General features: G+C 35.8%; 1 protein-coding gene across 5 annotated transcripts in view; it reads left to right on the top strand.

Moving 5' to 3' along the window:
- Positions 1-12,177, top strand: part of STS (steroid sulfatase) — a 145,989-nt gene that overhangs the window by 31,117 nt on the left and 102,695 nt on the right. For all 5 annotated transcript variants that reach the window (XM_054164907.1, XM_054164909.1, XM_054164910.1 and 2 more), the window contains exons 5-6: positions 2,171-2,293; positions 8,746-9,169. In XM_054164907.1, the coding sequence (XP_054020882.1) occupies positions 2,171-2,293; positions 8,746-9,169 (547 nt within the window). The remainder of the gene's footprint in view (positions 1-2,170; positions 2,294-8,745; positions 9,170-12,177) is intronic.

Below are 12,177 nucleotides of genomic sequence, written 5' to 3'. Positions count from 1 at the left end.
GCAGGGTTCACAAGGGTAAGGAACAAGGATGGATGGGAGAAGGACAAGAAAAGAAAAAAAATATGCGATACAGAACCAGTCCTTTGCAAAGTGTGGAAGCAGCAGGGAAGAGAGCAATGGCTGCAATTCTCCTCCCTCTTATACCCCTGCTGGACAAGGAGGCGGGGAAGTGGAACAGACCAAGTCAGTTTCCCAGGGGAGAAAACACCCCCCAGGGAGGGCAAAAAAACTCTCATGAGTTCTCCCCCCGTGTTTTTTTTTTCCCAGGATGGGCGATAACCCACCTCATTTGTGGGGGGAGGGGCACGGAGGGCAGGAAGGACAGATCAAGATGCTTCAGCTGCCCTTAAAATTTGAAAGAGAAAGGGAAGAAAATCTCCCTTCTTTCTAAGTATTCTTGTTCCATATCTACCCACACACAGTGTTAACCATGCTCTGAATACATGCATTTTATATCTTCTCTTGCTTTTAAAGTATCTGATCCAAAGCCCATTTGAGTCAGTGAAGATCCAGTCTGTTTATTTTAGTGTGCTGGGTCTGAGCCCCTCAGTGCTTAGCCATGCAACTTTAACATTCCTTTAACATCATTTTTAGCAAGGATCATTATACATTAATCAGATGTTCATTAGTGATAAAACATCCTGTCCTTGCTTCTGGGAATGAAAGCAAAGCAAGACTCTGCAGCCTACTTGGTACATTCATGCTCATTCAAATCAAGTAACAAGGTCTGCAAAAGTGCCAGCTAATATAACTTGCTAAATTTTCCATTACATTGAGCTGCAAAAGGAAGTTTTTATACACCTGTTGCAGCTATTTTGCCATTAATATTTATGTAGGTAAAGCCACAGGTCACTTTCCATTACAATCCTTTTTTTTCTCTCTGAAAAATTAGTGTTCAACCTGATTTTTTTTCATACCTGATCTGTTCTCAGTCACATCTAATCATTTCCATGGAGGTGCAAAAATTGAAATTGGTGTTAATTAAATGAGGAAATTGCTAAATATGGACTATTTCCAAGCATCAGTAAAGAACTAGTAAAGCATTAATGTAGAAGATACCAGAATCATTATGTGTGAAAAAAATAATGGTAGAATTTTAAAACTCCTGCTGACAGAGCTAAGGAAAAATATTCCAAAATGCAAAAATCATGGATCTGTACTTTCATTCTGATAACTTAGGGGAATTGCACAGATTTTGGTTACAAGAGATTGAAGTACATAAAAATTAATTAAAAAATAGATATTATAGGTATGTATAGGTGGCTAAAACTATCTAAACTGTTGATCAATAACTCTAGCTAGGGTGAAAAACTGAAGTCAGCACCTGAAGCTCTCCTTAATAAGCCACTTTAACAAGTCTTTTCTAATCACAAGGGATACCTGAGGGAAGATTCTGGTTGTGTACATCAGTCATGTAGCTTTGGCACTGCAATCATCCAGTTCCATAATTCAGACTTCCTGGAGATACATCTGTGCAGATTTGCATAGATATTCTGTGTTCTGTCTCTCTATACTCAGAGCCAGCTCTCATCTGGAATCCTAGTAATCTAATTTTCATGAACCTGAGCTCTCTAGTTCCTTGTCCTGAGAGTAGTTTATAAGCTCAAGTTTGTGTTCCTCAGACTGTCACTATACAGAAATTGCTGTGCCTTGTTTAGATCTTGTCTTGTTAGCTGGTGTCTGATGGTAGTTTAATGCTATCCATGTGCGCTGAACCATACCTGCCATTGGAGGACTTATCTTCTCCCATCAATGCTGAGTGCACCAGTCTATTTGTAGAATCACACTCTCTTGCTTTTATTTGACCAGGTAATATTTACATGCCCAGCTATAAGACTGCCCTATTTCAACTGCCTTCTCTCATATAATGCTAAAGGCTTGTAGAAAACCATATATAAGGAAAGTGGAATTTTGAGAATAGAAATTGGGAGTGGTCTCACTTAGTCCTCAGCTCCATTCCTCCCCCATGTAGCTGAAAAAAAAAACTTATACAAACTCAATTTCTTTCATATATGTTATACCTTAGAACATATGCAGAATGGACTGCATCTGTTTATATGATGGCTAGCCCCATGACTGTAAGCAGAGAAATTTTTCTCTATGTATGCAGAAAGAATGAATGGCAATTGTTTCACCCTGTTATCCAAGTCTCAATTTTCATTGAATTTAGGAATGGCTGCTTTCTCAAGAGTTGGTGTCTTCTTATTTTCTGCCTCTTCTGGGGGACTTCCTTCTGAAGAAATAACTTTTTCCAAACTCTTGAAGCAGAGAGGTTACACTACGGCTCTAATAGGTAAAGTGGCATACATATACAGGATTACTTTTCATTCATTTCAACCAGAACAACATTAGCTTTCCATATAAACTATTAATGGTCTGCATTAAGCTTTTCTCCTTCCCAGCATAATGAGTTTATTTTTCTGGCACAAAGTTGAGCACATTTCCATGCATATATGAAACACTAATCAGGTAAGCATGTCTAATTCATTTGTGTAGTTATAGTCTTACTGTGCAAGGTATTGAAGAAACATTAAGAAAAAAAGAAAATTAGTCAAGCTCCTGCAAAGTTTTCTGTATAAATAGGAGTTTGAGTACATCAGAGAGACCATGACGGACAGATCAATCACAGAGTGTGATCAGTATAGTGGTGGGATTCATTTCACTAGTTTTCGAAGATCTGTAAAGCAGATAATGTAGTACCTGGGCTAACGGCCTGGATTCTCTTAGTAATCAGTCAGAATCTGGCATTTCTAGCAAATTTGTTTCATCCTGTGGTAGCTGTTTAATACAAAAATGTGTTTCTATCTCATAATGAAGATAGTTCAGGCAACTAACTATAGCATAAATATCCAGAGATGGATAAAAGGAATCCCAATAGATGAATTTTAAACATAATTGGAGTGAATATCATAAAAGTATAACATTTAAATAATGCGATTATTTTTTGCCTATTTTGGCCACTGACCTATTCATTATACACTACTTTACACTTCAGAAGCTTTTTGTGAAATAAAACTTGTATTACATAATGTACTTTTGAATTGTTTTTGCTAGGAAATAGTTGTTTAGAGAACATAATACTGGAATATTAGTACATTAATTTAGTTGTTAGATGCACCAGATTTGATTTTTAAACATAAGAAAAGCTTGAAAATTTGCAAGTAATTTTATTTAAAAAATCAGGCCATCTAACAAGGCTAATGATTTACACCACTGTTCAAAAAAGTATGTATATTATGTAGATAACCAATGTTGATGTTCCCAACTAAAAATCCTACTTAGCTATACCCAGGTCTTAGAAAATATGAAATGCCGTAATGTCCTAACAGATTCATACAGTATCACAGTATCACCAAGGCTGGAAGAGACCTCAAAGATCATCAAGTCCAACCTGTCACCACAGACCTCATGACTAGACCATGGCACCAAGTGCCACATCCAATGCCCTCTTGAACACCTCCAGGGACGGTGACTCCACCACCTCCCTGGGCAGCACATTCCACTGATGAATGACTCTCTCTGTGAAGAACTTTCTCCTCACTTTGAGTCTAAACTTCCCCTGGAGCAGCTTGAGACTATGTCCTCTTGTTCTGGTGCTGGTTGCTATAGAGAAGAGACTAACCCCCTCCTGGCTACAACCACCTTTCAGGTAGTTGTAGAGAGCAATGAGGTCACCCTTGAGCCTCCTCTTCTCCAGGCTAAACAATCCCAGCTCCCTCAGCCTCTCCTCATAGGGCTTGTGCTCAAGGCCTCTCACCAGCCTTGTTGCCCTTCTCTGGATATGTCCAAGTGTCTCGATGTCCTTCTTAAACTGAGGGGCCCAAAATGGAAAACCAGAAAATCTTAGCAGAACTATATTTAGTACAGGTGAATGTGAACTATAGTGTAGTAGAGTTAATTTTTGTTGCTCCATAATCAATTAAAGACTAAAAGAAGATTGTTTTTCTATTTATAACAAGAAGCACTGTAATACAATTCATTTTCTGGGACTGACCTAGCTAATGTTCTTTTTTTAGCTGCTTTCACTGCAACATAACAGCTTTCCACTTAGATCTCCAGAAATTATCTCTATGATGCTTAATGAACATTTTTTTTCAAGTGGCCTGAATGATAGCTATGAAACCATAAGTTGTAATATTAGCATATCCTTAGAGTATAATGAAGGCTTCCAAAAATCAAGAAGTGCATTAACATTATGGATAAAGCATAAGTAAATGACAAAAGGAAAGGTTATATGGATTTGAAGACTAGATAGACAGCTTCTGATTCCCAAACAGCCAATTTGCTGCCTCTGCTGGTATTCTTATTGCATCATATTGGTCTAGGACAGGAGTTTCCAAACTTGTCAAATCTTGCATCAGTGATGGATTGGCAGAAGGATAACTTGAAGCCTTTCTGTTCCTCAAGCCTGTACTGTCACTTCACGTTTTTTTTTTGTTTTTTTCTTCTTCCAAACATCTCTCCCCTTTGCTCTGTAAGGACATTTTTTCTCCTGTAAATGATTTTTTCCCCTCTCCTGTGATGGTTTAATCCACCTACATCAACAAAAGCTTGGCTGAACTCAGTCTGGGAAGCAAAATGAAAAGAAATTTGTATTTTACAAGCAATAATGGAATGCAATAAATATGTACAAAATATACAGTATTTACAATGTTATACAGGTATTTACAAAAAGAAAACAGCACAGAAATCCTCCTTGGGCAGGAGGACACTGCCCCACTCCCCCCCCAACCTTTTTCTCCTCCCCTTTTCCTCTGGTTAATTAGAAGAAAAGAGAAAAGGAGAGATGTTAGGGGATTTTCAGTTAGTTCAAAAGCATCGTTAGAAATCTAGTAATGCTTATCTCAAGGTCATTAGATAAGTCCTTCTTTGTGAAGCAGACATGTCAGCAGCCAGAAGGAAGAAGACGGAATGAGAAAAGAATGTAAGATTGTAAAACTACGTCCCACTCATCTACCAATGAAATTAGTTTAGAATTATCTCTCTTGTTTTCCTTTTTACACCCAACTATTCAGCTGGAGAATTTGCAGCTATCTTTCTTAAAGGAACAGCCTGAAACTATCACATCTCTCATCTGAGTATGTGCTTCCTCTTGCTTGATACATCACTAAATATATTTTAGCTATAAATCTACTTTATGTATACACCTTTTTACCTCATTGTTTTTCCCCTGTGACACAAAGGTGACATCCAATAGATCTGTCAGGAAGACACACAGTCAGAATATCTGCAACAAAGCCATACTTTCTGAAAAAACACAGATTCATTGAATATGTAATATTTCACCAGTTAAATGTCCTTGAAAGCAGCAAGAAATGTTGATGTATTGTAGGAAATAGCTATTCATAATGCAAAAATTTCACTGAAAGTAGATAGCTATTATTTTGGCTACTGCTAAACTCAATTACAGTTGAGAAATGTCAGCTTTTCCTCACTACTTTTATCTAGCATGTTGTCTAATATCCTGAGAAGTTTAAAATCCACCTACATAGCTCATTTCCAAAACGTAAAACACTAATGCATAAACTGGGAGTTGTGTCTTTCCTCCAGAGTGAGATGTTGCAGTATTGGGACATATGACAGCATTGATGTGTCCAATACAAGGCTGGCCAAGTAAGTCAATGGAGTAGGATTAATAGTTACAGTTATGAACAGAACAGTTTATGCATTTATTATTATTATTATTATTATTATTATTATTATTATTATTATTATTATTATTATTATTATTATCATCTACATAGGTGTATATTTCTTTGCGCACATAAAATACTTGTTTGCATCTTGCTCTGTGTCTTGCATCTTATCATTTATCTGAAGAGTGCAAAACCATACAAAAACCCCACATCATAACTCAGTCTTCACATTCTTCTCTCACATTCACTGTCTGAGGGAAAAATAGAGGGGAAATATGAAATTTTTCTGCCTTCCCAGCATTCTGGGCTCTGTAACAGTGAGTTGCAAATGAAGTTTCTTGTCTGAATGGGACCTGCCTCTCATTTCCACTTGTTTTTCATTTGCATTGCTTTTGCTGTGCAGAAATCCTAATTGAAACTGAAAGAGGGAAAGAAGCCTAGGTCACAAACTATTAATGCACTTATAATTTACAATTAACAATAAAAATTTCAATCAAAACCCTGGTAGTATCTGCTAAAATGCTTATGATGCTTGTGTGAAGTATTCATACTATGAAGCTTCACTTGGCAAAGAGATGAGAGCATTTTGCACACCTCTCAGATTCAGAAAGGTCCCAGAGTGTAAAGCATGTCACAATAAACTGTTGAAACACTAGCTCAAGGCATGGGTTATTGTCACAAGAGGTGAAACAAAACATGTTTTAGACCCACTTACCACTTGCTTTTTTAGGAGCAGTGCAGTATCTATCAAACCCCTCTACCTCATCAGCTATTTTGGCAATTGTGTCTTTCTGTCACCACTGAAGATGTAATTTGAACCAATGCTTCTGTTGCCTTTCCCAACTAACCTGCACTCTGGTTTTTTTGGCTTAAGTTGTTTCTGAACAAATTTTTTTTTTTTTTGAGGCCCAAGTTCATCTTGACATTGAACAATTTGTTGTGCTTGCTAAAACTCTTTCGATAAAAATAGGTGCTATATTTTCCCCTGTCCTGATTTGTTGCTGTCCTGGCTTGCAATGTCTGGTTTTATTGAGATCCAGTTGAAATAAAATTCCTTGTATCATAATAAATGACCTTGAGGATATATTTAATTTCTTTGGGTTTCTTTTTCATATTTTTTGACTGAATTATAGGTGCTTTGAGATTGACAAATAACAGGGAAAAAAAAGATAAATTAAATTTTTAAGATGATTAATATTTGTGTTTCTAAGCCTCTACCTTTATATCTAACTTGATGAGAGTTGTTTCATGCTTACCTTGCTTTGTGATTATTCCATGAAGACAGTCATGTAAACCTAAGAGAAAACACTGAAGCATTTTTTTCCCCCAAAATCTCTTGTCTTTGCTGGGGATGAAATTCAGAGTTGCACTCTTAGCTAGCCCTTTATGGCACCACTGTAACATCTAAAAATTCAGTACAGTGATCTGCATTGCTGGGTTTTGCCTCGGTAATGTTCACCAGCCCATGTAAAGGAAAGTAATAAGAGTCATTTTACCCATGAAAAGGAGAATACCACCTCAGATGAGGAGCCATCTGACAGTAAGTAGAAAAACATCTGATGGGATGAGAAAGCATTAGAGGCTTCCATGTCACTGGCACATGAGCAGACCTAAAAATGCTTTTATAGAAGCTTCTATGGTATACATGGGGTATTTCTATGTTAAGACCATGAAGAGATGTACAAAGAGAACTTGACGCAACTAAGCAGTCAGGCTTCTTGCAGTATTTTTCTTCACCTTTGCTTATGAGGGAACTTTATGCACACAACATTCCTGTCCCATACCTTAGTTCTGTCATTTGTAAAAGAGAAATAATGACACTGAGCCCATTTCCAGGTACTATTGAAAAAAACAAACACAGAAAAGACCCCCATCTTCACAATCTTTGCTACTGTAATACCTGCATTTGTCATTGCCAGAGGCAGAAGTGCAGGATAAATAGGCTGCTCTCTAGACTCTGGAGATTCTCAGGAGTTCTCAGGAGTTCCTGTAAAAGCTGGGATGGTTTGGGAATAGGAAAAATTCTGCTTTTTCACTTTTATGTACTTTCTACCATGTATATCCTGAGGCCTCTAGAACAAAGTATTTCAGAATTCTTTTGGGTGGGTTATGGGGTGAGGACTTCCTGGGTTGTGGGGTTTTTTTAATTTCTTTTATGGTCAGAGACCCTGAGTTATACTGGTCATGTTTAGGAATTTGATTCAGAAAAAACAAGTAAAATTTGACCCAGGAATATATAATACATATAATTTAAATAATAGCTACCAAATACTTAGATCTGTTGCACTTAGTCATGCATAAGCATATGGTAAGAGATTTTACCTGAGTCAGAACAAATTATCTAGATACTTAGAGCAATCAGCATGAACATGTTACTGTAATGCAAATGAGACTCACTGTTTTCTTGTGTCAGTCAGTGTCCAACATTATTGCAGAATGAGAGTGATTTCCTAATGAGACAAAATTTGCAGCAATTTACTTTTTTCCTTTTGTTTTTCATATATATATATATAAAAATAAAGTATTCCTCACTTTTTACATATACATGTATATAGTGAAGAAGATTGATGATTTCAGAGATTTTACAGTCATTTGAATAAAAAATGCCTTAGTTGTTTCACTGTTCTTACTTCCTGCTTGTTACTGTTTACATTTTTTTTTCTTTATTTAAACTAGAAAAATGTGAGTGATTTGCCAGAAATATTTCAGAAAATATATTTTGTAACTCCAAACTGTTTCTTCCTAAGAAAGCAATAGATGTTACAAAATAATATTTTGTGATGGTTACTTAACTATATGTGCACAAAGCTTTTATTTTCAAAGTTAGCTATCTGTTAGGGTCCTGTTACTCTTCAGTGGCCTGCTAGACCACTCAAAATGTAGTAGTCTCCATCAGGAGCTGTACCAAACTATTTCTAAGTAAAATGAAGAGACAGATATGAAAAAAAGTGCTTGATTAAGGCATAAAGAGAGATTAGACAGAAAATAGGGATGCATGAAATAAATACTGGGGGTGAGGGCAATCAGGGTGACAGTTTCATGTTTGGAACAGCACACATTAGAAGTTGATGGTTTAACTACAAAAATACTCCCTATCCTCTCTTTTCAGGAAAGTGGCATCTTGGAATGAACTGTGAGAGCAGTAATGACTTCTGTCACCACCCCCTCAGTCATGGATTTGATTATTTTTATGGGCTTACTGTGACCAATTTTAGAGACTGCAAGCCTGGCCAAGGCAGCGTATTTTTAAAAGGGATTCAGAAATCCCTTTTCATCCCAATCCAAATTGCTGGAATCACCCTGGTTTCTTTGGCAGTAGTACAGTACATCGGTCTCCTCAAAATTCCTTTCCAAGCATTGGGTTGCTGCTTGTTACTAGCTGCTATTTCACTTGCTGGTTTGATTTTTTTCTTTTATCATTTTCGACACTTGAACTGCTTCTTAATGAGGGACCATGAGATTATCCAGCAACCACTGTCCTATGAGAACCTCACTGAAAGACTGACAAAGGAAGCAGTGCAATTTATGGAAAGGTAGGTTTCTAAATTTGCTATACATTAAATTATTATTATTGTTATTGTTATTGTTATTAATGCTATTATATATTATGATAAATTTTTCATTTAAAAATTACTAAAGTTAATTGTTTTTTAGGAATTTTATTCTTGAGAACTTCATGTAACTTAGAAATATGAAAATGGTTTTGTGGTGTGATTTAATTGTATGGTAGTACAATGCAGAATCATAACCCATGATTTCTCTTGAATGCATCCATTAAGTGGATCCGTTCATTTGATTTATCCATTAAGTGACATTAGTAAGTCATATTTTTTAAGATACTGTTATTTTAGATGCCTCCATTTTTATGCCAGATTCATTTTGAAAAGATTTAATTTACTGAAGTTAGGAAATAAATATTTTTTTTTAAAATCAGTCATTTTTTAATAGCCAGCACATCAGGTCACTTAAACATTGGATGTACAGTTTCGTCTTAGGTTATTCATTCTTGTAAAGTTGGCTACTTTAGCATGATTGCCACCACAGTGCTTTTAATGAGATCAAATCATGAAAGTATGCATTATATTCTGAATTATAAATCAGTATATTTGAAAAAATATGCCAAAGTATTTTTCTTGGTCACTTTTGAAACAAGTTGCACCATTTCTAAAAATAGCTAATCAAAACTAAATCATCTTCTAAGACATAAGAAGTTCCTTAACTACTATTCTGAAAAGTATGTACCACATAGTTACTGTGAATACATTCACGTGGTGCCATTGCTGAATGAAAACTTACACCAAAGAATTAGAGGATACATTTTCCAGACTTTATGGCTGCATGAAGTAGTTATCAAGACTGTTAGCAAGAAAAAATGTGTATCTAAAATCTTGATCTCATACTTCAATTTTCTACCAGTTCTATCATTACAAGTATTTGATGCAACCATCGCTACTGCTCATGCAAAAATAAACCAACATTTCTTTAAGTAAGTTTTCTCAGCAGTCACCATTCTTATTTATAAATAACATAATACATCTTTATTTCCTCTTGGCAATGATGATATATATAATCATGCCTTCCCCATCTGCATTCTAAGTAATTTATCAGTGAAATGCTTTGTTTGCTATAAAAAAAAACACATATACATACCTCTGAAAACTTTTGGGAGATTATTTACTTAGTGACCAAGCACTTGGTGATTTTAAAAGACTGTTGAATACATTAACTGTATTTTGACAGATTCTTCTGTGATTTACAAGTTTATAATGTATATATAGTGATTCATAATATTTTGATTATCTGAACATTTCATTGCTTTCAGTATAACGAGAGTGAAATTGTAACCCCTAAACAAGTGAGTTAAAGATTGGAAATCAAAGCTAGGAAACTATTAACTCTTTAAACTTTATTCATATTCATAATGTTCATAGTGTTATTTTACAGTTTAGTGTTTTGAGCTGGCAAAACAATGGAGCATCTAAGTCAGCACAACTTTGTTACATCAGCTGGGCACTTAGCCCCAGTTCTCAATGTAGTTTTGAGACAAAAGTGATATTAAATTGAAGTCAAGGTTAATAGCATATATTCATAATTTACAAAAAAACTTTTTTAGAGGAATGCTTCAATTATAATGAAAACTACAACCCAGACTAGTCAAAGTCAACGTAAAATTAAGGAATATCCAATCATTTTAAGGTATTGAGAAGCAATTAGGGCATTTTAGCAGTCTTAACTGTGCCCTGTAGTGAAACCACATGCAAAGTATATGACCATAAAACTTGCTCCTGGGGATAGGCATAATTAGATTAATAAACATTGAACTGATCTGTGCCATTTATTAGTGTGAGCAGCAAAATCAATATACAATTTGACACTCTAGTTCTGACATTGCATAGGTTATACCTGTCAACTCCAGTGCAGCAAAAAGCCTGGCTACTGCCTGGCCATTTGTAGGAGAACGGCCATCAAGAAGAAATGAGCAGCAGTTACACATCTGGCACATGTCATTCCACTTCTCTCAGAGAGCAGTCTCCCTTAAGCCACCTTCAGGAACACATTTGACTCAACAGTTCATTTCTCACACAGGTTTCTTTTGCTTTGATAATACAGTATCTAAATAGCTTGGCCCTGTATACTGCTACTGCGTGTTCAAAAGTCTACTAGAGTTCAAACAATCTGGAATTTAAAGAATTCAGAGTTGTTCACTTCAATTGATTCTTAATATACATTTTATCATCAAACCAAAAATCATCATATAGAATTCATATTTTAATTGATTAATTGTCTTTACAGTAAGTCTATGATGATGCTTCAAACTTCAACAATGCTGGCATGTGCTGTATATTCCTTATATCCCTTTTATGCTATATTTATATGTAGTGGTGAGAGAAAGTTCAGTTCTACACACACACACAAAGAAACCACAGCTAACTCAGTTGGAGAAGCAGAAATGAATATGAGCTATATTTACAAGCAGGATGAAATGCAGATGATTATATACACAATATACAGTATTTACAATATGTACAGAAATATACAGCAAAGGACGTAATACAGAACAAAACTCCCTCCTCCAGCCAGGAGGGTCCCCCCGTGTACCCCCTCTCTCCCCCTACCTCCCTTTTTTCCCAAAAAGGATTAGAGAGAGAGAAAAGGTAATTATTAAGGAGGAAATTCTGTTAGCTCAAGGCATATGCAAGAATTAGTTTCTTATCTGTTAGATCAAGGTCAACTCCGTCCTGCACAGCTGTTGCTCAGAGAGAGGCAGAAACAGACAGGCTGAAAAAGACAGACAGACTGAGATTCAAACTGAACTAAAACTTAAAGTTGCATTCTACCTATCTACCAATGAAATTAGTTTAGAATATCTTGTTTTCATTATTTCACCAAAACATTCAGCCAGAGTGTTCCAGCAACTGTCCCTTTCTTAAAGGCACAGCCTAAAATGGTCACATTATATAGATATATAATTTTTATGGCAATTGCAACTTAAATGTTGTATGTTTGTTACACCTATTACCTGTATTACCTTTATAAGTTC

This window comes from Dryobates pubescens, chromosome 10 (assembly GCF_014839835.1).
Source record: "Dryobates pubescens isolate bDryPub1 chromosome 10, bDryPub1.pri, whole genome shotgun sequence".
Lineage (NCBI taxonomy): Eukaryota > Metazoa > Chordata > Aves > Piciformes > Picidae > Dryobates > Dryobates pubescens.
The sequence above is the reverse complement of the archived record's forward strand: the minus strand, read 5'-3'. Positions and strand labels throughout refer to the sequence as shown.